The sequence below is a fragment of the Scedosporium apiospermum genome (assembly GCF_000732125.1).
Source record: "Scedosporium apiospermum strain IHEM 14462 chromosome Unknown SEQ_SAPIO_0132, whole genome shotgun sequence".
Classification (NCBI taxonomy): Eukaryota; Fungi; Ascomycota; class Sordariomycetes; order Microascales; family Microascaceae; genus Scedosporium; species Scedosporium apiospermum.
Window position 1 is genome coordinate 1,111,328 of NW_015971833.1, and position 26,184 is coordinate 1,137,511.

The 26,184-nt window shown below is 52.2% G+C and overlaps 6 protein-coding genes and 1 pseudogene across 6 annotated transcripts; 4 read left to right on the top strand and 3 right to left on the bottom strand.

Moving 5' to 3' along the window:
* Positions 1-1,090: 1,090 nt before the first annotated feature.
* On the top strand, positions 1,091-3,159 carry SAPIO_CDS9033 (L-ornithine 5-monooxygenase; the record flags this gene model as incomplete). Its single annotated transcript, XM_016790532.1, has 3 exons — positions 1,091-2,208; positions 2,312-2,903; positions 3,124-3,159. 3 exons carry the CDS (start codon positions 1,091-1,093, stop codon positions 3,157-3,159), a joined length of 1,746 nt encoding a protein of 581 aa, XP_016639835.1.
* A 3,113-nt stretch (positions 3,160-6,272) lies between these two features.
* On the top strand, positions 6,273-7,924 carry SAPIO_CDS9034 (uncharacterized protein; the record flags this gene model as incomplete). Its single annotated transcript, XM_016790533.1, has 2 exons — positions 6,273-6,406; positions 6,490-7,924. The coding sequence occupies 2 exons, from the start codon at positions 6,273-6,275 to the stop codon at positions 7,922-7,924; spliced, it is 1,569 nt and encodes a 522-aa protein (XP_016639836.1).
* Positions 7,925-8,180: 256 nt separating this feature from the next.
* On the bottom strand, positions 8,181-11,493 carry SAPIO_CDS9035 (uncharacterized protein; the record flags this gene model as incomplete). Its single annotated transcript, XM_016790534.1, has 3 exons — positions 8,181-8,537; positions 8,593-9,059; positions 9,900-11,493. 3 exons carry the CDS (start codon positions 11,491-11,493, stop codon positions 8,181-8,183), a joined length of 2,418 nt encoding a protein of 805 aa, XP_016639837.1.
* Positions 11,494-12,072: 579 nt separating this feature from the next.
* Positions 12,073-14,984, top strand: SAPIO_CDS9036 (uncharacterized protein; the record flags this gene model as incomplete). Its single annotated transcript, XM_016790535.1, has 5 exons — positions 12,073-12,145; positions 12,226-12,419; positions 12,476-12,976; positions 13,182-13,490; positions 14,289-14,984. The coding sequence occupies 5 exons, from the start codon at positions 12,073-12,075 to the stop codon at positions 14,982-14,984; spliced, it is 1,773 nt and encodes a 590-aa protein (XP_016639838.1).
* A 109-nt stretch (positions 14,985-15,093) lies between these two features.
* SAPIO_CDS9037 lies at positions 15,094-16,773 on the bottom strand (annotated as a pseudogene; the record flags this gene model as incomplete).
* Positions 16,774-17,568: 795 nt separating this feature from the next.
* SAPIO_CDS9038 (Uncharacterized protein) lies at positions 17,569-21,440 on the bottom strand (the record flags this gene model as incomplete). The annotated part of the gene is made up of 4 exons (XM_016790536.1): positions 17,569-19,360; positions 19,412-19,591; positions 19,655-20,207; positions 20,414-21,440. 4 exons carry the CDS (start codon positions 21,438-21,440, stop codon positions 17,569-17,571), a joined length of 3,552 nt encoding a protein of 1,183 aa, XP_016639839.1.
* Positions 21,441-23,091: 1,651 nt separating this feature from the next.
* SAPIO_CDS9039 (uncharacterized protein) lies at positions 23,092-25,149 on the top strand (the record flags this gene model as incomplete). The annotated part of the gene is made up of 6 exons (XM_016790537.1): positions 23,092-23,399; positions 23,464-23,774; positions 23,833-24,099; positions 24,162-24,484; positions 24,548-24,769; positions 24,841-25,149. The coding sequence occupies 6 exons, from the start codon at positions 23,092-23,094 to the stop codon at positions 25,147-25,149; spliced, it is 1,740 nt and encodes a 579-aa protein (XP_016639840.1).
* Between the last annotated feature and the right edge of the window lie 1,035 nt (positions 25,150-26,184).

The following is a 26,184-nucleotide window of genomic DNA, read 5'->3' on the forward strand; positions in this document are numbered from 1 at the left end:
TTGAAGAAGGTGAGTGGAAATGCACACTAACTCTCATTCAGTGGCTCTCAGTGGCATTCAGTAGCACTCACTACATCCACCTCCCTCACTCTACTTCCACTCCCGTCTATCATTGGCAGGACAGACCATCCTCTCCCGTAGTGGAGTAACTTCCCTACTCTGCTAGTACGATGTACACTACGTCCTGCCTGTCGTCACACTCGCGTTTCTACGGTGCTGTCGAGCCTTCCCACCAGCTACGTTAACCATACAAGTACCGCTAACACCCTGGTACAACCCCAACCCCAACATGTACAACCACTTCTGTTGTCGCTCTTGGGAATTCCATGCCTTCATTCTCCCACACAAATGTATCTACGCGTATATGACCGAGTGGGCAAGGTACAAGTTACCACTCCGCATGGCCTGTTCCTGGAAGGGACAGCTTTGGAGAAGAAGCGATGAAGAATAAGGAAAGAACAAAAAAAAAGTACGAAGAGAGAAAAAGGAAAGAAAGAAAAAAAAGACAAAAGAAATTACCGGAACCCATCTCGCAATCGGAATAGGACCTGGATTCTATTCGTGCCCCATTCTCGTCCCGGCCGACACAACATTTATATTAACTCCCTTCCCGGCTCACCTCGCCTCGGAGCTCTGTTCTCGTCTCCCTCCCCCTTCCCTTATCATCAGCTTCGAGTTCTTCCGATCTCGATCTAGCACCATCTACTACCACTTAGTCCAACTGTGCATACCGCATACTCAAGCTCTAGATTGATCCTTGACTGTGGTTGACAGCTATCAATGCGCGAGTCTTCAGCTCCCAAGCTCGGCATCTAACAACATCTTTTTCTGACCCATTCCCTCTCACGTCCGAGACAATTCGTTCTGTCAGGTATCCAAGAGAAACTTCATCCATCACGCCAGACATTTTTTTTAACCCTCCGCCACGGCTACGCCTTCATCAGTCCACTTCCGGATTACAAGTCAAGTCCTTCCTTCCTCAGGCCTGCCCCGCATTCTGGGTGCCCCTCCAAGATCTACGGCAGAACCCCTCCATAATTTTTTTTTTTCCTCTTATCGTGCCCCTCGTCGAGACCACGTCATTTACACCATGTCCCCTCAAATTAACGAAAACTTCGCCGCCGTAGACGCCCAGTCTAACGGCCTCAACACCTCGAACGGTGCCAACGGCGTCAATGGCACTAACGGCACCAATGGTGTCAATGGTACCAATGGCCACTCCGAATTAAATGACACTGCCAATGGCAACGGCCACGCCGCTCAAGAAGAATCCCTTGCCGTCCAGCCTCCGGCCCCCCCTCAGCAGGAAGAAACTCGTATCCAAGCTCCTGAGGCTCCGGCCCAAGCTCCGGCCCAAGCTCCCGTAGAGCAGCAGCCTGCTTCTGAGACGCCTGCTGCGCGAACAGTCAAGAAGTCGCAATTCCTCCTCCCCACCGACTCTACCGATGTCCATGATCTCCTTTGCGTTGGCTTCGGCCCCGCTAGCTTGTCCATTGCTATCGCCATGCATGACAAGCTGGCCGCTGGCGGTCAGATTGGCTCTGAGGGCCGCGCCCCTCGTGTTCTCTTCCTTGAGAAGCAGCCCACGTTCACCTGGCATGCTGGCATGCTCCTCCCCGGCGCAAAGATGCAGATTTCCTTCCTCAAGGATCTTGCCTCACTGAGGGATCCCAAGTCTCAATTCACTTTCCTTAACTACCTTTCCGAACATGACAGGTTAATTGACTTCATCAACCTCAACACCTTCCTTCCCGCTCGTGTTGAGTTCGAGGACTACCTTCGCTGGTGTGCCGCTCATTTCGATGACCTTGTCCAGTACAACCACGAAGTTCTCTCTGTGACACCTGATCCCGCTTCCCCCGATTCCACCGCGTCCGGTGTCAAGACTTTCACCGTCAGCTGCCGCAACGTCAAGACTGGTACCGTTTCTACCTACCGAGCCAAGAACGTTGTAGTCGCCATTGGTGGACAGCCCCAGATCCCTGAAGTTCTCTCTCTCAACCACCCCAGGGTTATCCACTCCTCTCAATACGCCAAAGTCGTTCCCAATGTCCTTACCGACTCGCACAAGCCATACAGCGTCGCTGTTATCGGTGCCGGGCAGAGCGCCGCCGAGATCTTTACCAACATTCAGAACCTCTACCCTAACTCCCGCACCCACTTGATCATGCGGTCCGACTACCTGAGACCTAGCGACGACTCGCCGTTGTAAGTTCGCACCTTCATTGCGTTCAGGCTCTTTCCCCTCTCTTCATCCGTATGTCCCGGTCTCTAGTGCATGAACTGACTTGCGTGTCCCACCTCGTCGCAGCATCAACGGTATCTTCAACCCCGAGTTCACTGACGTGATCCACTCGAGATCGGCCCAGTGGCGCCAGAACTTCTTTGCCGATGCCAAGCCCACGAACTACAGCGTTGTCCGCCTTGAGCTTATCGAATCCATTTTCGAGCGCATGTATGGCCAGAAGCTAGTCCTCGGCCCCGATGAGACCCAGTGGCCCCACCGAATTCGCAGCGGATACATCGTCAAATCTGTCGAGCCCAAGAGCCAGAACCCCGACGACGGCCTCCAGATTCGAATTGCCCCGGTCCCGGAGTCCGCTGGATCTGAGGAGGTCCTAGACGTTGACTTTGTCATTTCTGCCACTGGTTACCAACGAAGCGCACACCTCAACTTGCTCAAGGACTCGTTCTCTCTCCTTCCCGCGGTGTCGGCAAAGACCGCCGTTGACGCGAACAGCAAGAGCCTTGATGGCTGGCAAGTGTCTCCCCCTAGCAGCGACGGCGTGTCGCAGACTAGGAAACTCGAGGTCGGCAGGAATTACGGAGTAAAGTTTGACAACGGCGCCGTTCAACCCGGGTCCGGGGTGTGGCTGCAGGGTTGCTGCGAGGGTACCCACGGTGTAAGTGCTCTTCCGATGACGCTCTCATTTCAACCACCAAAGCCCAATTCCCCCATTTTTAAAGTTAAACGCCACTGACATATTTCTTTCTTTTTTAAAGCTGAGTGATACCTTGCTCTCGGTTCTCGCAGTGCGGTCCGGCGAAATGGTTGAGTCTATTTTCCACGCATAAAAGAGATATTCTCTGGAAATGCTTTACCTCTGAATATTCTATGAAAAGAACGATTCGATTTCGTTCATTTTTGTCTACGACTAGTAGTTTACCATTTAGAACCTATTGCCTACTCATCTCTTAAGATTAGGATGGCGGGTTGATGTGGCGATTTCTGCGGCTCCTGTTTTTTTTTTCCTTGATATCATTTGGCATGGCTTATTAGATAGGGGTGTTAATCATTGTGTATATGCATTGGATGAAAGTGTCTGCGTCATGTTTTGGCAGCATAATATGAAAAGTACAGAGTTTTGATTTTCGTTTTGCGTACCTCAAGTGTGCTGCTCTCCTCGGGATGTGCCCGGTGAATTGCGGGAATATGCCCGTTGATTTGGCGATTAGCAAGCAGAAAAAAGTTGAATGTCTCGAAATCCCCGATGTACGAAGTATTTGATACAATTCTATGTCGAGTATCACCAGCGAGCGTCTGTGTGGCCATCACACCTTGACCAGGGTCTGTGGGCGCCCCGATGAAGGCATTGAGGTACGACATTTGTGCAGGAGGCTGCGGGGGAGGGACGGACCATTACCGCGACAAAGGGCCAAACAACCATTTGGAAACTCTAAGATTGACACAGTGTACGAAGGGATGGGCAACCTGGTATCCAGATAGGGAGGGACGGGTCAGGGAAAGGAAGGCTCCCTTGTGATATTGTGTGATTCCCTCACTTCACTTACAAGGTTCCGGAGGGTGTTTGCCGTGGACACCACGGAGTACTTGCCCCCTCACGCCGAGGATTAAGGTTGCATAAATCTGGCGTTTTCGTAAGAAAAAAGGAAGTGTAACAGTCCCTTTATTTCGAGTCGAGTGGAACGTGTTGTGATGCTGGAGACAAAGGCAGCCAGTCCTGCCCTCTATAATCTCGGGGCCCTGTCACCGGTCGACACTGTGGGGTGGGGATTATGCAGAGGTAATTAGATATCGGTACTTCTAGCCACTAACATAGTAGGAGAATACATGCAAACACTGAGGTTCTGCTGGTGTTCGGTATCCCCCTGATAATCAGTAAGTAATACTCTCCCAGCTTCAGTCATAGCGTCATGTCAAGGAGACAAGGACGGGATATCGACGGGACAGACCCTGGATCAGGATAGCGTGGGGGTTTAACTTTGCTTCTGAATACTACCCTACTCCAGGCTTCCAAGAGGTCTTGCATTGCTCTTAGGTCTGTGGTAATCTAGTAGTAACAGGGCAGGATAACACCCTACGTCCTCACTACAGGGTAGAAGGCCTGGACAGTTTACCTCATTCAAAGATGTACACTCGTACTCCCGGGCCCATTAAAGACCAGAGCCGCCCGTAATACGTACAGTAGGGGCGTCAAAGTGGAGGGGTGGGATGGAGGGGTGGGACGGAAAGAACATCTCGCATGATGAATGATATCAAGTCGATGGTCTAGGCGATGTGGCTTAACACGACCTTACCTAGTATACCATACCGAGGACGCATCGAAAGCTTGCTTTGTAGAAGTTGACCCACCGCTTGCTTGGAACGCGGTATTTATGGCCTTCGACCATGTGAGAAGCCAGAGTCTTCGAGGACACTGAGGAGCAGGATCTCTCTCTCCCCTCCCCCCGCAGTGAGACGGAGACGTGGATGAGTGGGCGGGAAGGTGGGTCGGTGCGCGACTCTCTATTTCTCGAAGGGGAATCCGTTAACGAGAGAGTGTAAGCATGGCGCGGGATGTTGCCTCCTTCCAGACTGTTGCATGCCGTACTATCCCTGCTATGTCTTGGTTGAATAAAGGTTATCCCGAGAAGGATCGAGTGCTCATGGACAAGTCCGCTGAAGCCGTAGAAAATGTTAGAGTCGACCCATTTTGTTGACGTGCTCTCTTCCTGAGCCACTGGTTGTCCTCGGATTTCTAAGTTTATCACGATGAATACCACGCGTCGTCTGAGAGGCGACCTGACTCGGGTATTTAGCATCCCCCCGTCAAATAAGCCCTCATGCTACACAAGCATCGAGATGGAATGGGTGCAGAAGATGACGCCACCTCGATGCGGAGAAGGTATGCCGTCCAACCCCAGAGGCATTCTCCGTCAGCAGGGTCTCTTCGGCAATGAACGTCATGGAACCTTTCGGGAGGGGAGGAGACATTTTCCCCCACCCATTCAATGACGATCATGATCTTTTTGGGGTTTACGCGAATGGCCAACCTATGCTCGAGCGACTAGGAACCATTGAGGATAGAACCACCGCCCCGGAACGTGGGAGGCCAGGCGAGAGGCGCTTCTGGTTTGCCTCTACGAAGTAAGTTCCGCGCGCTGGCTTGCCGCCAGCGGATACGTGGCCCTGCGCATAGAGACTTCATTCTAGATATGGAGTCGATGTCCAGTTATTCACTCGAGAGATGTCAAGAAGAAGAAAAACAAAAGCGAAAATACACATTTTATGAAGAAGAAAAAAGTAGATAGATTTAAGCGAGGAAGTATTTGTTGCAAAAACGAACGGAATAAAAAAAAAAACGGCAAAAAAGCTCGGCTCCGGGATCGAATGAACCCATCGCCTACGAAAACAATCCGGGGTCGTTTTCTAACCTTGTGAGTCGTTTGGTCTTGGCCCGCCAGACCATCATGAGTGCAGGCTCACTTGAACAACTCGGCTGGTAGATTTGTTCTGTAATCTCATCTATAAAAGATGGTTGGGTCCGCTTTAGTGGAACGAGAATAACGGAAGGAGGAAGGGAGGGCTCCTTCCCTCGAGGCCGCCATATAAAAAGTTGCTGACTGGGCGGGAAGGAGAGACGGAGGATGTGCGATTATCATGGGAGAGGACCGGCCGCCGTGATCGGGCCCATTCTGTATCTCGGCCCCCGTCTCGCCGGAGCTCTCTTCAATTATTTTTCTCGCTGATGAGACGTATTCGACCTGAGTGTTGAGGATGAGAAGACGAGTGGGGTGATTTATCATAATTTCTCACATTGTGTTCTTCGCTCTTCAAAGTTATGTGACGAGATAATTTGGCTGATAATCATTCGATGGTTCGCTCAATTCAAATCGTGTCATCATTCCCTCTCTACACATTCAACCTTAACTTTCGACAAAATATCAACCAACGGCGGCGCCTGATATCACCAACGAAGCCCTAGGCCGTCGAGACCAAATTTGATTGCGAAACATTGAAGATACTAAATTACATCGTCTACACCTAGATCATGGAGGCGCCAATCCGGGAGCTCACCCACCGGTCTGTAGTTTCATGCTTCATTTTTAAAACCCTCTCGCCTACCTCCACCGATGCTCCGAAGGTAGCTCTTTTCAAACGCAGCGACAAGGTCAGTACTTATCAGTAAGTCATCGCCGCCGTCCACACTTGCGGGCCAGACCGCAGGGAATATCTTGAGTTCTGGTTGACACCTCTCGCAGACATAGACTGGCACCCATCTCGGGATCAGTCGAAATAGCAGACCCTACCCCGCTCGACACGGCATGGCGGGAGCTCCATGAGGAGACAACCTTGACTAAGAAGTCTCTGCGACTTCGTAGGCAAGGCAAGAAATATTCTTTCATAGACGAGCGCCTGAAGCGGGAATGGACCATTCACCCCTTCGCTTTCGATCTCATCCCCATCGAGAAAGGGGGAAAAGGGGAAGCAGGACTTACTATCGATTGGGAGCATGAAGGCTGGGGATGGCATAATCCCCGCGACGTGAATGACAGCGACGCTTTTGGGGGGGTACCCAGACTTGCTGTAAGCCTTCGTAGGGCCTGGATCGAGTACGACATTGGCGAAGAGGCCGGCAAGATTCTCGCCTCGGGCTTGGAGGACTTGCAAGAAGATCACCTGAACGGGGCCCGAATCCTCGCGGCAAAGGCCCTTGACACGTTCACGAATGTCGTCGTTGCCCTAGACGCCGAGTCCCAGGAGGAATGGTGGAAGCAGGCTCGAATGGTAGCCTGGAATGTCTGGAAGAATGGCCGCGAGAGCATGGGAGCTGCGATTCTCAACGTGATGCTCTCATCTCTCAAGTTGATTGAAAGTCGTGTTCTTTCGAAATGGAAGGACCTGTCTAAAGCCGATCGCGGAAAGGCCATTCGGGAGGCCCTGGAAGAATATGGGAGGCAGCGACTGGACCTCAACAAAAATATCTCGAGCTCGTTCCAGTCGCTCATTGAGACCAATTATTCAAAAGATCGTCCTGTGCGGGTGCTTACGCTTTCTGGAAGCTCTACGATATCGCGGTGCCTCACGGATACAATGGAGGCGGCGAACTTTCCATTCGACCTCCGAATCCTAGAATCAAGGCCGCGGTTCGAAGGTGCCGCCCTCGCTGCAAAAACCGTTGATTTTATTGAGAAACTAAACGCGAATTCGGCCGCTCCCAACCCGAGCACAGTCACTGTCTTTACCGATGCCTGCGCCGCCATTGCTGCCAAGGACGTCGACTTGGTGCTGCTTGGGGCCGACGTCATCTCTTCCGATGGCGACGTCTGCAACAAAACGGGGTCTCTGCCTGCCGTCTTATCCGCCAAGCATGTCTCTCCAAGCGTAAAGGTCGTTGCGATTGCCGATAAGGAGAAGGTGTTTCCCTTCGAGCCTCCCGCGCGCGAGGAGAATGACCCTGAAGAGATTACCGGGACTTGGTATACCGTGGAAGCGACCGTGGCAGCGGAGGCTACTATTATTCCCGAGAAGGAGCCTGAGAAGAAGCCCGTTGGCGATGTGAAGAACTTGTATTTTGAGTGGGTTGAGTCTGGGCTGGTAGATGATTTCGTACTCGAGGATGGTTGCAAGACTGCCGCTGATATTCGGGAAATCGCCTCGACGGTGGAAAAGGAAGCGAGCCGGTTCTTTGACGAACTGTAATCGTGAATGGCTTGGTTTGGTTGTTCGATATTTCTGCAGTACTGGGTTAAAGGAAAAGGACATGTGCAATATTAATGTGGAAACTAGACTGGCCTTATACATCGCGTGTTTCGTCGAGGCCCACTGACTTCTGACCAAGGGATCTTGATCTCATCCAACATTGGTTCAAGTAAACCGAGTCATAAACGCCTAGTCAAGCAAATTAGATATCTGCCCTTGCCTTTCCTTCATGCGGAAAACACCACACAATCTATTCTTAGCCCATGACTTCGTCATTCCTCGAGCTAGTCTCTCTCCGGACTCCTGCGATCCGGCCCGTCTCATCCCGAATCGCGAGAACCACCCATATTAGCCAGACAACACCAGCTACGACACCATATGAAACAGTGCCGGTCTTTCCAGCACCAGAAACCCATAGACCTAAGCCGCCGTTTATTATCCCAGCCGTGAGAGCGGCACGTCCGACCCATAGGTGAAAGCGAGACCACACCTGTCGAGTTCCCGTCTTCTTAAACTGTCGATGATGGAGGAGCCCCAGAATAGGCTGGAGCAGGAGCGCAACGAACACGATGATGCCAATAACAAGGTGGAACCCGATATTGGGCCGAGAGATCTGGTTGTTTGAAGGGATTAGTCTCCCGCTCGGGGGGGGTTCCCTTTCTACTCACAACAGTTCGCCCCGTTCTCGGGTTCCTCATGTCCCTCCCCAAAGATATCCCAAGCGCCACGGCCGTAAGAAGGCCTACCAGGCCAAACGCCTGGATTCCTACATGGAGCCAGACTTTTCCCCTCGTTCGAGTGAGGATGGCGCCGATTGGGAAAATTCCAACCATGGTGATGGCGGCTACAGCGCCGTGGGCATTGCGCACACGCGCTGCTTTCTCGGGATTGAAGCCGGAATTCACATTGATCCCCGCTGGCGGACCTCCGGCGGGGCCGAAACCTGCTCCGGGGCCCCAAGCTCTTTCAGCATAAGGGTTGACTGGGGGGAAAGCCCTGGCCTTCTTGGTATTGCTGCTGGGAATCCCATCGCTAACTTGGGGAGAGAATTGCAGGTGGTCAAGGAATTTTATTCGACGGCTCTCGAGTTGGCTCGCTGGATTTGGTGGAGCATTTCTGGATAGGGCGGCACCAACTTTCACCAAGTCCGACTGTTAGCCTTCGTTGTGGGACAAAGCGGAACAGAACTGATGTTGGTCCTACCTATGACGAGCCCGAGAAATAACTGGCTTAATCTGTAATTCATGATATTTCTTAATCTTTCGTGCTGATAAATCGTTGGAATTAAAATGATGTTGACCGCAACGGATAGTTGGCGACTACTTCTGAGAAGCGTCGGACCTCCCCCATTATTTATCTTCTCTGCCTTTCTCTTTGACTTCCGGGGTACCCCTCCGGTAGGTCACACAGCATCAGGACATGTCTGAAGGATGCAAGTCGAGACAACAGAGGACTGCTCCAACTGGCTGTCCCCAACTCCGTGCACCCGGTCGGACATCTCATTGCTAGGCGGGCTATGCTGAGCCGGACTAGGTTTTGGTCGGGGCATGAAAGAACTGTGGGAGAATTGAGCTCAGAGCTTATTGCGGCCTCGGCCAGATGAAGGAAGGAAAGGTTGGGTGCCTCATCTTCCAATCAGATCTGGCGAATTACCTGGAGGTGTTGTTCAGTTGGGGCTTGGCGACCTACAGAGGAAGAGTGACTTCCGATGCAGGGTGGAGAGGTAATTCAGCCTCGAATGAACATCATGGAGCAGGCGGGCTGGTAAAGATGAACCACACTGATGCGAAATGACAGTAATATACTCGTAATCGTCGTTGATATTATTCCTGTCTAATATCTACGCCTTTTCCGATATCTAATCAGTCCTCGTCTCCATCGCCCTGCAACTGACTTATCAATCCACGCTTCCCAACTTGCATAGCTCTCTCTATTTCTCTTTCACCCTCCCGTAATCTAGCCTTCGCAATCTCACGATTCCGCCTATCCCTCTCCTTCTGCTGCTCAATAGCCTTATTCCTCTGGTCTAGCGCCCTCTCACGCTTCTCCCTCGCCTCCTTGGCCTTGGCGTCTTCCGCGCTCGGCCCCGGTGCCTGTTCTTCTCCGCCTGGAGGAGGTCCCAAGGTTTGCACATAAGCCTCGATCAAAGGATTCCGGACAGTCTCGGGTAGAGCCATGAACCTGGTGTCGGCCCGCACCTCGGGAGGGAGCGGAGACCGGTCGCAGGAGTTGTTGAGGACCGCCAGTGGTAGGCTCTTCAGGAATGTCGTCAATTCAGCCTTGAGCGTCGATTGGGGCAGCTTCAGTTTGTTAATGAACTCCCGGTACCATTTTTCCCTGTCCTTGTCTGACAGGGCAAAGTCCTTCATGCAAGCCTCCTTTCGATATTTCCGCTTGAACTCTGGCCAGTAAAGCTTCGGCGTCGCGTTCTTCTCCAAAAACAGCATGTATGTCACTCGTGGATCTGGCTTCTCTTCCTTCTCCTTGCGCTCCTTTAGTTCCCGGATCTTGGCCCTGGACCACTCCTCCCAGACGTCCTTCCTAGCCTTTGTAGTTGGTAAGACGGTATACCTGGGATCGTCGACAATCTTGCCCTCCTCGATGAGCTTGTCCCAGGAGCTGTAGGGGTTGATCTTGAAGTCGTTGAGCAAGTCTTTGAAAAGTTCGCTGGCGTCCTCTTCCGAGAATTCTGGAATCTCCTCCTCATAGCCGTAGTTTCCTTGCTCCATCGCTTGTTCTTGAGCCATCAGCTGCAACTGAAGAGCCAACTCCTCCTCGTCAAAGTCTGCCATCTCCTCGTCCGCAACATCTTCGGTTCGCTGCCGCTTCGAGCGATGTTCGTCGGCCTCTTCATCCTCTACGAGCTCTACTTCGTCGCCTTCCTCGGCCTCCTCGTCAGTAACCTCGACTTCTTCGTACTCAGAGCTGTCATATAATTCATCCGCCGCCTTTGTAGTAGCAATGGGAGCTACCGCCTCTTGGGATTTCGAAGTAGACTCTTGCGGAGCGCCCTCCTCCTGCGTCTCCATCTTCTCTACTTTTCCCGCTTTCGCTAATACTCTAGCCTTATCGAGCTCCAAAATGCCCGGCATGAGCTTCTCAGGTATGCGCCAGTAGCTAGCATTCTTCTCCGGGTTATACACGAATCTCCGCCCGTACTTGGTCGAGACTAGGATCCAAGGTTCGCAGCCGGGGATGGGCTCTTTCGATCTCGGCTTATCGTTCGGCCGGGGCTTTGGCCTCGAGTCCCGTTGGTCGCGAACATGGGACGGCCGGGTTTGGGCTTGATGTCGCGCGAGCCAGGCGTTGGCGACGGCGGGATCGGATAAGTTGGGGATCGCTTGGTGTCGTTGGGGGAAAGCGCCGGGGAATATCCCTGGTGCGAAAGGCTGGGGAGCTGCAGGGGTCGGTTGAGAGACTGAGGGTGCTGGTCGCTTGTAGGTGGACTCCTTTGTCGCGGCATTATAGTAGTAGGTGTGGCCCGTAGGAGCTTTGTGTTCGGTCCATCCTGGAGGTAGTGGGGAGAGGGCGTCGGGATGTGTGGATGGTTTATACGTTGATTTAAGCATTTTCGTGGGAATTTGAGAGAATGGAGCTGGATGGGGCTAAAGTAGATCGGCCCAAAGGTCCATATCGTCTCAGGAGAGGGTAAAGACGGATGGGTGAGGCGAGATGGCTTTATGCGCGTGGAGTGAGAAATTGATGATGTCGAAGATAACTGGGTGTTGCTAACTTGGCAGCCCAATCCAGCTGTGGCCAAATGGCTGATATTCAGACTTTGCCCATTGTTCTTAGTTTTGACGGGAATAATTTCCCATTTGGGAAAATCTTGTAGACAATAACAATTCCAATTTTACCACAACTGGACAATATTTGTGTCCGGCTCACCACCCGAGTCATCAAATTTTATGTAAGCATGGCCTGCATCAGTAAATCGCAACACTACCCCCCTGCTAGAAAAGGAAATTAGCCGTTGAGCGTGTTGAGTGGTCTATTTCCGTATAACATACAATCCATCAAAATATCATCTAAATTTCGCTGGCCGCAGGGTATAGTTCCGAAGCAGTTGTCGGGCTGCTGCTAACAAAGGGGGGCTCCTCGGCTAAGGGACAAGGACAATTGCACACCGCTTGTTAGGGCAGCTGAAAATGGCCAAGAAAGTATCGTCAAGCTTCTCCTTACACAGTCTCGGCCGCAGCCGGACGAATTCAAGTCCGCACCGTGGGCAGCAATATAGACGGATGAAGAAGCAGTCGCTCGGCTGCTACTAGACTCGACTAGTGCTCATGCTAATTTGGAAGGGGCCGAGGCTGAGCGCAGGCTTCCTTGGGCTGCTGAGTGCGGCAGCGTCGCTGCCATCCAGTTTCTACTATCGATCAAGCCGAACCCCAATGTCAACTGCCGCACCCGGGACGAGTTTGGACAGACGCCTCTTATGAAAGCTGCGCAGTCGGGCTGCGAAGGGGCTTGCAAGCTGCTAATGAAATCTGCGGCGGTAAATCCGAGTGCCAGGGATAATCGGGCCGGACAGCACTTACTTGGGCGGCGAAGTATGGCCACGATCGAGTTGTCAGTCTTTTGCTTGAAATAGGAGTAGACGCCGACTGCAAAGACTGCTATGACCGGACAGCTCTCTACTTGGCCGCTAGCAATGGCTGTGAAGGCGTTGTCGGACTGCTTCTAGCTACAGGAAAGGTCGATATCAACCTCGAATGTTTAAACGGAAGAAACCCGTTAGGAGAGGCTGAAAATGCAGGGCTTGCTACTACGGTCGAGTTGCTTGAGAACGCCGGCGCCACCGACGCAGCGCCAGTCAGTCAAACGAACAAGGGCATTCAATACGAGTATCCCCCTACAAAGCTCGAGGAATTGGTTACCCGCCAGGGGGATGACCCGGACTGCGACGGCGAGGATTCCTCAGATGACGGTTTGGAGACTCATCCGGATGGGAAATCAAAAAGGGCTCAGGCTCTGGTGCGGAGCTTGGTCGACCAATTCATGGCGCGGATACCGGCTTGGATATGGTGGCTGCAGCTGGTGACGGCAACGGTGGTACGTTGAATTGTCTGGAGACGCGCTCCGGCCTAGGTGCTCGGAAGGATAATAATTCAAACCAACATGCGGATCAACCCGACGGCATGGATGCCGGCTCGGGCGGCTACGCTGGGTTCGACGCATCAAAAAAGCCGTTCCTAGAGGCGAATATTCGCCCAACAGCAATCAAGGCTCAAATGCAGAAGATGACGTGGGTGACGAGGCCGGCCCGACTAATGGCAAGCATGCCTCCAGTGATGATTTGCATCACACGCGCGTGTTGCCGTGGACACTAAGAAGGACACACATCCGGCCGCCGGGCACCTCCCATAGCCTAAACGTCGTGGGGGGGAGCTTTGTGGAGAAGTGTGATGAGAAGAGGCCCAGCTTGGAACTCCTCCTGCGCAACACTGCGCATGTCGCCCATAAGAGTTACTCCGAAGACACTGCCGATAACGACTCGGATGTTGGCATGAACGATTCAGACACTGAATCTGAGGACAATTCCGTTTTACAGGCGGCCCGCGACCGAGTCAGAGCCACGGAGGGTTCCTTGCATTGGTGCTTTAGGGGCAGCTTGGGAGGGCCCGCATGCAAACGCGGACATCGTATATTCCCCGCATTGCCAAGGCCCTCTCAGGTGACGAATTTGGAGGATGAGAGAACTGCATGCTCAACTGCGACTGGGGCCGCTCTTGACAGGGTCTGGAGTCTGGGGTAGCCTACTTCGGATTGTCCATTTCTCTCCGTTCTCACTCACGCTCGCTACCCGCCTGCATAGAGGTGCCCTCACCAGACTGGGTTTCAGTTTATATTTATATAAAAAAAATGTGATGCTATGAGATGGATTCTCGACCCACTGGAACATGTCTCGGGGTCTCTACCTCACTTCGGTCGCAAGCGAGGCAAAGTCGGGGAGTGCGGCTGACAACGGTTATTGCTGCCTGGTACAAATCCCGCCTCAAACTCTCCAATTATTTAATGTATTCAGCTCATCGTATTACACTCTCCTCCCACTATCGCATTCCTTCATTACCCATCCTACTGAACGAACTCCGAAAGTTACTCCCAGGGCGTGACACTGAGCTAGAACTCGGCACGCAAATTGGGCGGCGTCCAAGTAGAATTTCTCACAACTATTGGATCACCTTCAGAGACGCCCACGTTTCGGGCTTCCTGACGACCCGTCACGTTTTAGATGCGACCTGTACCCCCCCCCCCCCCCCCCCCCCCCCCCCGAGCTTCGACACATAAATTCCCCATCAACTCCACGAAAAGAGCGTCCGCCACTATCACAGTCTAGTAGAACATGGCTCCATTCACCGAACAGGGTCTCATGAGCAGCATCGCGAGTCTCAAATATACCGAGACCATCGTGCCTCCTCCTCGCAAAGGACCCTCAATTCCGCCATTTGATAGCTATCATTTCCCACGACACGGTGATGCTGTCCTGCTCGTCATCCCCACCGCAAACAAGCAGAAGACACGGATCTTGGTAGAGGCCTTTGAGAAACAAAAGCCGCCAGGTACCACGATACGGCAGATTTCCATCCCGGCGGAATCTGATGTCGGCGAGCAGCCGTATAACGAGCGGGGTGCACAGGGCGCGCACAATCGTATTAGCAACGCGCTGCGCGCACTCGCCGACACGACGCCCGAACAACAGGCCATGTTTGAAGAAGAGGGCATCGGTACCGTCATAGTGGCGTCTATTGAGAATTACATCCAGGAGGCTGGTGTGCCCCGCCCAGTGGACTATGGCATGGTGATCGTGCACAATGCAACCACCGGTAGAACGGTGGCAGCAGTTACGCACGGCGTCACGGTGCCGCAAGCTTATTTAAAACATGCACGTTCACTTGGGTTTGAGGGGGATGACGAGAGCTGCGGGAAGGTAACAGTCGGGCAGATCTTGGCGGCGAACGTGCCGACGTTGGATAAGGCGGACTGGCATGTAGTTGTAGCCGGTAGGTCCCGTTATGATTTACTGAGCGACGCCATCGATGCGCTGCAGATTCCATGGTAGCTGCTTGAACAAGATTCACCTCCGTGTCACTGAGAATGGGAATGATGAAAAGATATAAAGCCCTTGTCCGGCCTAACCAATGTACCTACCCCCTTAGGGCTCGACGAGGCTAGACTTTGATTTCATCCCGCACCCTAGGCCTCACCCAGGGTTTCATAGATTGTTTAATGGACTCTTTCAGAGCGGACAGGACTCCATCGTCTTTGACCAGCGACATATGCCAGAGGAGCAAGATAACGATAGTGGAAGGCACGAGGGTGACCCAGTAGATCCACAGCTGACCAGACACCTCCCAACCATTATCGCCGTAGGAGAAAAAAGTGGTACTAAAAAGAGCCTACGATGGAAAACACGATGATTAGAACGCTCGGATACCTGACTTGGGTGTATAAGACTGTAAATTCCTTACAGAAACGAAAGATGCCGGGAGAAATATCATCGTCAAGAGAGTGATAGATTTGATAAAGTTATTGTCTTGCCGGGCAAGGTTATTGAATGCCTACGATGCGGTGAGTACTTGATGTAGAAACAGACTCGATTTTTGCTTCCTCTGGCGGTGGCTTCATGTGCACATCTTACCAGGTTGATCTCATCCGCGAGGCGTGCTCGGTTCGAGTCGGACCGCAACTTCAAATTTTTGACTATCGAAATCTGGAACTGGGCGTACTCCCTTGCTTGTTGCTTATACGTATCTCCCAAATTGCTGGGTAGATTCTCGTATACCTCGCTTCGACATCGTTGTATCTCTGTCATCACCTCTACTGCTGCCTCTAGGACCTCTGCCACGTGGATAGAGTGGCGCGACAACTCATGAATGGGTGCGAAAACCTCTCCGGGGTGTGGTCTGGCCTGATAAGCGAAAGAAGGAATAAGCAACAAGCTTGAATACTTTGTCAAAAAAAAAAAAAAAAAAAATATCCAGCCGCTGTACTTTTAACTCACCATTTCAAGTTGCCGAACGGGGTCTCGCAGTCGCCAGACCGAGATGTCGCTGTAGACAATCATCTGATCCAGAAGTTCAGTCAACATGGCAAATGGGTCTTCGAAGTCAATCGGCACTGCACGTCCGCTAAGGGCCCTCTGTAGCTCCGCGGGCAAGTCGAACGGAACATCGACACACAGGACCTGGCACTTGTTGGGGAGGTCCCAACGGGTGAAGACGGTCATCTCAAACCACTTATAATCCTTCCCACCCTTGGAGTATTCGGGGCCATCCTCATGTGGATCCTTCTCAACCTTTCGAACCATTTTACACAGGTATCGGAACCAAGTTGCTCCACGTAACTCTTGTCAGCTGTATCTGATGGACGCTTTGCCCACGAGGGTTACGACCTACTGCAGCTAATAATCCGTTTCCGTTCACTTGTTTCATCGTAGAATGCTTTGTGGCCAAAGAAGCCATTCAACTCAAAGCAGGTCCTATTGGCGACGAACTGGGGCACCCCGAAATGGTCGAGAAGCAACTCGCGGCGTCCGTCTAAAGGCTTATAGTCTCCTGACTCGAGAAAGCTGAGGTCCAAGTTAGCAATTCAACAGAGTTACCTGTGGCCACAGGCCTTACGCGTAGCAGGGATTGGGTAATTCGGAGATCTGGTAATTTGGTCAAATTCTGGGCTCCATCCTCGCTAGCTCTCGTCGCTTAAGAACCTCCGCATACTCACAGCCTCGGCCTTGAAGCTCTCCTCGCTCGTTTCCCATCCTATTCCTGTTCGTGCTTCTTGGAATTAGTCTACGGTCTCGGTTGGATGGGGGGATGCTCACAGGGTTGAAGTATTGTAATCGGAGCCATGCCGTGAGCAAGTGCAACTGCGACCTCCCAGCACGTCTGAACTAGTGGATGGATTTATCGAGACGAGAATGCCGGGCCCTGCGTTTGTAGCAGCAAAGGTTCTTCTCCGGTGAAGTATAAATACGTCAGGTCGAACGAGATGTCAAGGCTTCGTGTCAATGGAAACAAGATGAAATAGTGTCCCGCGTTGCATGTCACGATTTCTGATCCCATCGTGGGCAGTCACCCTTGGGCTAGCCAGTCACGCTAAATCCCAGCCTCCGATTGTGCCTGACGAGGTATTCTGCGGATGCCCAAAACCGCACTCGATCGAGTATTGCCAGAGAACATCGCGGCCCGAGGGCGTCTACTCATTTCAATTGGTTCTTCACATTTCTTCACTTGGTGTCAGCCCTACTAGCGCTCGCTAGAGCTAGTGGCCCGTCGCGTGCATTAGTGTCGGCTTGGCCCGCCATCGGGCTGGGTCAAGAGTTCTCTCGGGTTTGGTCCGCAGCCCCTGGGATGAGTAAAGTGCCCTATATTCCCTTAGGTGTGTCCGAACAGATGGGCGCCCGATTCGTCTTATCAATACTTCATAGTTGGTCTTCACGGCTCTGAAGCGAGCTAAATGGAATCAAAAACTTGGGCTGGTTAGTATAGAAGGTGTGGTGGCTTGTTACCTAGCCTCCTGGTGGCAGCCTGACTGCTTCCTTAACTCAACTACCCTAAACGAGCCCTTTCGTTCTCCGAGGACGATCTAATTCTACTGTATCGATGCTATGAGGGATGTGTGGTCGGAAGGGGTAATATCAATAGCTAATCGCCAAGCTTAGAGGATTCAACATCGGAGTCGGTGCCACAGTCAGAGCTTGAACCAGTGCCCGAGTTGAGACCCAAGGGGCTACTCAGATCTTCTCCCCGGCACACGGAGTCTTCCGCAACGCCATGGCCCTGCAGCAACCGGACGACTTTGTCATGACCGTTCTTTTTGGCCTCCGAAAGTGCCTCCTGCTTCTCCGCGTCATGAGCGGCGCCGTTCAGCTTGCCTGATTCCATCAAAAATTCAACAACAGCCTCGTGTCCTTGTCTAGCGGCATAGATGAGGGGCGTCCGGTTGTATCCATCCACCGAACCAGCATCAACGCGCTTCAACGATGCTAGAACTCTCACGATCCCTGCGTGGCCGTACCGCGCGGCTAGTGACATCGGTGTCTGGCCATGTGCGTTTCTCCAGTCGGGATCCGTCTTCTCGCGGGATAGCAAGAGCACGACGATGGCCTCCCGTCCGAACTCGGCAGCCTGGGACAGTGCTGTTCCACCACTACGTGCGTCTCTCCAATTGGGATCAATCTTAGATGAGCCTAGCAGGAGCTTGGTTATCGCCTCATGGCCCCATTTCACGGCGTCAAGTAATGGCGCCCCGATAAATCCGTCCTTGCAATCACGATCAGCCACGCTTTCGTTCAGCAGAAACTCAACGGCTGAACTCCTGCTGGCCCGAACAGCCTGAGACAGGGCCGTTGAATATAAAGTGGCCTTAGTATCAGGTCTTGCCGAACCTAGTATCAATCTCATGGTTGACTCATGGCCGTTCATCATGGCCCCCAGCAGCGCGACTCTTACCGAGTCGAAGTCGACAGCAGCCTCTAGCAGTACCTCGACGACGGGATCAAATCCAGACCATGCAGCCAACGACACGGGTGTATGGCCCTCTCTGTCCTTGAGGGTAGGGTCAGCCTTTCCTACACGTACTAGGATCTCGGTGACACCACCATGGCCCCCCTTCGCAGCCCAAAATAGCGGCGTCCGCTCGTAACTGTCCTTCGGGTCCGCGGTTTGTCCGCCGCTGAGCAGCTCCGCCACTGCATTTCCTATCCCGAAGTATGCTGCCAGATGCATTGCCGTCACTTGCCTTGGAACATCTTGGCTGTAGCCCGGCATCAAGAAGGAAGCTCGGCTGGCCATCAGGGCTTGACTTGACGCCTCTACCTGAGGCTTCTTGGAAAGGAAGCTCCTGACGTCCTGGCCTAAGCATGATGAATTTCGGACATGATCCCCCCAGTTACATGCGGCGTAGTCGTAGAGATGGTACTCCCGGAGCCGCTCACTAAAGTCTTCATCTGTCTGACAAAATCCACTTTCGAAAGTGCTGAAGGATAGGTAGGTAACACAAATGCTCGCGATGCGGGCATCCGCACCGGGGAACCATTTTTCTTGAGTTCGCTTCAAGTACTCCTGTGCGGTGGAGTGGACGAGGCGGATGATTCCACTATTCTCGTCTACCGTGACCAACCCGGCGCAGACAGACAGTATCTGCTTATCGTTGGGGAGTTTGTCTTCATTCAATGCCGAGTCGCCGGGATACACTGCGAGGGCATGTCTAAGCTCCTCCATCATTAGCGGCCTCCTTGCAAAAGCAATCCACAATAGTGCATTTTTTGCCAACATCTTGTGGCTCGCGGCTAGACCTTCAATTCTATCCATAGCATCTGCATAAGCGCAGTCGTATGCATCGGAACCTTGTTCCATATTTCGTAAAGCCTCTTTGACAGCGAAGAGGCTCGTCATAGTAGTCAATGCGTCGAAGTAGAGTTGTGCGAACAAGAACCTGGCATTATTAGCTATATTTCACACCCACTGAGGACCGTACTGAACTCACATCCCGTTGGCAATTTCTACGATCTTTTTCTTTATCTCCTCTTGTAGGAGTGCTTCACCCTTGACGCACTCGGGCAACCGGCCCATCTGACTGTCGAGATAGCTCCCGACATCCGCCTTAGCTGCCTTGATTTCTAGGGACACGGCATACTGGAAGTTTTTCACAATCTCCGGGATGGGTCTCGATGTCACAAAGAGGTTTGCTTTGCTGTGTTCCTGTATATCGAGGAGTGTATCCACGAACCTTGGCTGACAACCATCTGGCGTGGGACACTCGTCAAGGCCATCGACAAGGATGAAGAGCTTGCGCCATGTCGTTGAAACTGCCATCAAGGCTTGTCTGAGCTCCTCAACTGATGGCTGCGACCGTTGGTCCCGATGCTTTGTAAAGAGCTTTTGTACGTCTTCCGGAAGGGAAGGTTGGCCCTGCGACAACTGTTTCAGTAAGATTGCCAGTATATCACCCAGTTTCTGTTGATTGTTGTTCTTGAAACTGAAGTAAATATAGGCGACCACGGTTTTTGAGTCGGCAGAAAACTGCGTTGTGAGATGGTCGATGACGACTGAGGTGAGAATCGTCTTCCCCACCCCAGGGTTACCCGGACAAAACAATGTCTGCCCGCTGGTCCCTTTCCAGCCCTTGAACTCCGTTGAGTCCAGAAACCATTGGCCAGTTCCTGGCTGCCGCCGCCCGAAGCTGTCGGCCTGCTTGGAAGTGTAGTCTGTTGGCGTAAGCCAGTCAAGGATTTCCTGGCGCTTCTGGTCACGCTGTCGGGAGACGACTTCACCAAGCATGTCTAAAGGAGTAAGAAATACTTTTAGTAAATGTAATGGTTTAGACATGAACGTTATAATCTGCGAGCAGACAAGTATAGCGGGTGCTCTACTTGCTGTAAAGCCGGGGATGTGACCTCGTCTCAAAGGTCATAGAAAAGCATGTCCATTGAAAGTAAGAAGGGGACGTGAAAAAGCTAGTGGCTCTAGTAGCCACAAGGTATCTTACTCTTGATCGTCTGCTCTTGCTTCAACTCGCTAGCTTGGACCATGGTCAAGAATTCCTTGGCAAATGCTGCTGCCACAGCCGCAGCATGCTCTTGCCACCTCTTATTCTTGTGAGAGTCGGCATAGTCGCAAATGCCCCGAATGACGATGCATGGAAAGTCGTTCATTAGGCCTGCGGCCTCCATCTCGAAACACAGGACTTTCCCATCGAGAAGCTTGTTGATCTTTTCCCGGAATGCCCCATCCTTGACCACCTGGTTGCCTGACGCGATCAGACCGTAGTGGACCATCATATTCCTGGGCTTTCTTTTAACAATCATCGTCTCATCGCACCACTGGCACTCATCCTTGTCTTCCTCGTCGTCGCTACTATCGTCAAGATCCGCATTTCCCGTACACGGGGTTGGGGATCTGTCGACATGGTGATAGCGGGACTTGAATAGCACATCCTTGAGCGCGTCGGATCTTAAAAACCTAACATCCATGCCCGGATTTTTGACCTGCATCTCCTTCAAGTAGTTTGGGACTTCCGAGCCCGCCCTAAGGTGCCGTGATTTCAACTTTGACAAAGCTGTCAGCAGCGAAGTTGGGGGATTGTTAAGGGCGCCTGTTCGTTCGAAACTGCCATCCTTTGTGGCTTTGCCGAAGTCCCACTGGACGACACCGGGGAACTTCCCCACGGGAGAGCTGACGACGACGTCTCCAAGTCTGACACCCTGAGGGGCGCCCTTTGGAACACCGCCGCCGATGCCAACCATCAAGCACACTCTGATAGATGGAAAAGTGGATGTCATCCGGGTAGCAGCGGCAGCAGAGGAATTGTTGCCAGTCCTTCCTTCAGGAAGACAGGTTATGACCACATTGTGGCCGCTAATAGACCCGAGGGTATACGCATTGGAGTCGGTTGGCGGCTTGTCGAGCAGCTCATGCTCTTCGTCAAGCATAAGCTCTGCCGCCGTCATCTCCTTTGGAAGGGCACAGACCCATCCCACGGTGTAGTCGTCATGAGTCAGAACCTTGGAAGGCATTGCGCCAGTTGGTGAGGAATTTGGCAAGAGTTGAAGGGGGAGAAAGGCAACAAGGTGCTCTAGTGTAAAGTGGGTTTGAAATAACTTGAAGTAGTTGTTGGATATCTTCGAGGATACGGGGTCCGTCGGTTTCAAGACGAAGAAGAAATTGATGGGAAGTTGCTTATGGAGCTGGAAGAGTACGGGATAGAAGGCCCTTATTTATGCAATGACTACTATTAGAGACTCAACAGCTAGCCGTCCTCGAGTCCGCGTGGTGCGCAGAAGCTGCCTCTGGGACGCGATGTATGCGGTTTGCGATACGAGCTGGGCTTCGGCAATGAACAGGCCCAACACACATGGGATGTTTGGGCTCCAGCACGGGGTTTTTGACGGCTGCCTCGGCGGATATTGTGTATGACTCTGTACTTCCGTAGCTATGTAGGGATTGGCCAAGACGAATCTGAAGACCAGTATTGTTCACATGCCTAGTCACTTTGTGAGGGTGATCGGGCAAACGTACGCAGCGGAGAACACAGGGTTGAGGAATAGATGGCAAGATCCAACGCAGGATGCCCTCCCTTGTGGCAGATTCGTCGTTATCAGAACCTGTAGATGACCGATTTGGACGCCCATTTCGAAGGTGATGGAAATTATAGGAATGCTTTTGCGCGTGGCTTTTCGAGTGGACGGATCGAACTGTCTGGGATCAGCCGCTTGGGCAGTATCTAGGCTTAGCTGTAGAAACCTAATCTTGCAAATAGAAAAGAATGCCTACGTCATCCCTTAAGACTGGCCACCTTGGGAATGTTATGCGGGCAGACTCTGGAGTCGAATTTCAGCGCAACCAGCGGATGGCGCATTGGGTTCTCATGCGTCTTTGTGAGCCACAGCCAAATGTGCCGTGTGAGTAATTCAGCCTCAGATGTCTCCAAGAACGAGCAGCCTGTCAAAGCCCACCATTATATGCGAATGCCTGGCGGGGAAGGGCAATATTTGGCCAGCGAGTGGCTGAGCAGGCTACACATATGTAGACGTCATGCAAGCCACATTAACTCGTCACTTCTAGCGTTAGAAAGTGTAGATACGAACGGGCACCATGGACACTTGCCTTGCAGATCCTATCCAGGTTCTTAGGTCAGAATGTAAGCGACTAACACTGGAGGAAACCTAATTGCCTCATGGGTGCCTGGTGCTTGCGAGAGTTGCGGGTGACGATGTCGCGCTACTACTCAGCCGTGCTATACTATGACCAATTGTCCCTTCTTCTAGTGCCCAAAACGCCGCGATATGCATGAGAGGAAGTGTGACTGACCAGCGTGTCCATTGAACGGGCGCTTCACTTCACTTTACAAGAGCTGCGAGACATCTTGATACCCAAACCGCTGCCTCCGCGGAGACATTGTTGGGCCGCCGTGGCAGATTTGCAAACGCACGTTCGTCTTAGTACTCAGGCTCGCTCTTAGAATCGTAGATAGATGGGTTAGCTCTGACACTACATAAAGGCGCGTTGACGGGAGCGGATGAGGACTGGAGAAGTGCTCGTTAGCTGTCCTCGAAACCCCGGCTTCTAATTGAAAAATCGACACATCGCCTTCCGAACAATACCCCAGCTTATTCGCTAAACTCTGATTTCCTTCTCATACAACCCTCAACATAAGAATCTAGTAACATGGCGACTGCCTCCGCCGTTCCGGTCTTTGGTCACACCTCCGGCATCCCCGTTGGGATGGAAAAACGTGACAAGCACGCCGAGTATGCCCTGGTCGTTCAGGCTGCTAGTAGAGAGACAATCGAGTCGATCAAGTCGAAGGGCATACTCAAAGGCTCCGAATGGGCATCTCCTCTAGCCACCGCCCCTGCGGCGGTCGGAACCATGGCCATTCTTATCAAAACAGCCTCCGCGAAGGCGGCGGCCGGTCTCCAGGTCGAGACAGTGGAGGTCAAGGATGAAACCGGCCAGACAATTGGAAAGCTTCCGTAGGTTGCTATCATCGTTACTCGCTTGGGGCGGACTTAACTTAACAATTTTGAAAATCTCTAGGTCTAGGTATTTCCACAGCAATCTGCAGAATTGCAGCGATATTGGCCGGTCTGCCTTCTTGGAAGCTCAGGCAACCATGAATACTATCAGGGAGGTTGCGGCTAGAATGGTCCAAGACGGCGGCAGCGTCGCGAACATCATTGAGTTGCTCGAGAACCCCGAGATAGCCCAATATCTCTTGCCGTCGGAGATAAAGGCCATCAGAGACTCCGCTGGGAAGTGCTTGAAAAACGTCCAGGATCTCACAGACCGGTTCCAATACTGGTATTGGGTCATCTGCTGTTTGAAGAGCAATGTTCTTGCTGGTCAAGGTAAGCGTAGAATCCACTGTAGTCCGTTTCAGCAACCGGAGCAATAACACTTGGGCAGGGAGCAACCAAGACAAGGCCAACAAGAACCTGCAGCAACATAAGGAGACGGAAAGCCAGAAGATGGAGCAGATTGAAAAGGAAGAGGCCGCTAAGAAGGCGATAAAGGAACTAGAAGAGCGACTTGAAGAGGCGAAAAATAAGGTCGCCAGGGCCCAGCAGGAGGTTGAGAGGCTCCAGAAGCTGCCGGCGATCCCCGAGCCGGACTTTGCGGAAGCGATGCTTCACGCTGAGACGGCGGTTCCTGAATCAGCCGTGCCACAGAGAGGTAAAATGAATTGAACGACTACCAGGCAACCTACGCAGCTAACAGGCATACCTTTCCATTAGAGAAGGGATTTTTTGGGGGATTGTCGAACAAGATTTTCGGCGAAAGCAAGGAGGATTTTGAGGCCAGGAAGGCTCACCACCTAGAAATAGAACGTCAGCGCAATGAGTATATGGAAAAGGAGAAGGCTCGGCGCAAGGAAGACCGGAAAGTCGCAGCTAGTAGGCTCAAGGCAGCAAGAGAATTTGAGAGGAAGCTTGAGAAGGATATACTAAAGGCGGCGGAAGCGCTGACCGGAAACAGAAATATGCTCGCCGAGGCGAAGGCGAACTTGGAGATCACCGAGGCCCAGTTCAAACGACTTGGAGAGGAGAAGTTGGAACTCGTAAGTCTCTCTACTCCATCCCCAACATGCTCGTCGCTGGGCTTGAACTAACCGTGAGGAAAGGACGACATCTTGAAGATCCTAGAAGAATCGAGCATCCAGCTCGGCGAGCTGAAGGAGCAGGTCAGCCACCTCGTGAAATTCTTTAGCACTCTTCTTGGGGTTGTCAATGCGAGTATGGATGAGGACGTGGAGAATTTCCTGCGACCAATCCAGGCAATTGTCGTGGTGTCGGCAGTAGCCGACCAAAGCACGATTAATAAATTGCGCGATGCGAGCAAGAAGGTACGTCGGCAAATTCGCTTCTCGGGGCATTTCAGGGTGGTCTAGAAACTCTTCTCACATTAATATGGCAGAGAATCATCACGAAGGCACTTCATATCCAAAGCAGCTTCACGGCCATCAAGGACGTTGCTGGGACATACGTGTCCATCTCTGACAGCTACATCCTGCCGGCCATTAACAAGATGGAGAAGCTCTCAACCGTGACCGGCGGTGAATGGTCCAGAGAGAGTCAAGCCTTTACCCACTGGTGTAAGGAGGCCGTGGGCAAAATTGAGAAAATGGCCCGAGACGCCAGTGATGAGATGGAGCCGAACATGGCCGCCCGTGTATTATACTTGGAAGGGTGTGCGATCAAAGCGGAGGCCGCCAGCGGCCGCTAAGAGACCAAGCTGAGCGGACCAGGTCATGGCGATAAATTCGAGATATAGGAAGCAAGATGGGGAGGAGCACCCAGATTGGCGGCGGAGACATCGGGAGACGGCTAGCTTATGTCGGAAGGCAGGAAATGACAAGATTTAATTCCAGATTCTGAGCTCTATGGATGAGTAGCATGCTGCTCAATTTTCGGCCCAATGGTCAAATCTTGCAGCTTATTTCATCATGTTGTTTTTTTTTTCCCTTCTTTCGTGGGGGAGGGGGGGAAAGCCAAAGCCATCTGATATCTCTTAAAGGTCAGGACGCAACTCGCAAGCTGGTGTTCGGTAAATAGGACACGGATGTCTTTTCTCTTGAGTGTAGGTGATGTGCTCTGCTTGCCCACTGCCATGGTCTATCATCCAAAGTCAAGCCAGCGACATCTCGTCGGCCCAAAACTGCTCGGTGATGCATATCGTCGACGTACACCCCCCCTACTCACCCTGCTCACCTGCTCCTCCTGAGTGGACAGTCGTGGTGAGCAAAATCTGCAGATATTACAAAGTGGATTGAAGATTCAAGAAGTTATCGAGTTTCTTGCCCCTTAAGCTTCGATGCCCGGATTGTGTGATATCGCATATAAAGATTCCATGCCCCAAATTCTCACTTTCTATCTGCATTTTACAAACATAGGTGATACGGACCTCAAGATCCAATCTCTGCCTCTGCTGTATTAAGGAAAAATCAAATTCTCACAGCCTGAAAAAGGACTTCGGAGATTTGATTCTTCCAAGTTCTGTGTGTCGGTTGGGCAATGTATGTACATAGGCGAAATATCGCAAATATGAGAAGTGAATGTTTGAGGCTGTGACAAGTTGACACTGTCTGAAGTCGCCAGCCTCAAACTCTCGCTGACCTCACAACTCAACACCGCCATCCATGCCCCATACCCGGATGGTTCATGAATCTGCGAACAGCTCGCAATCCCATGTGACCTAATATCAGAGCGAAATAGACGTCGATAAACTCCTCATCGGTTATTAACTGAAGGAGAAAACGCT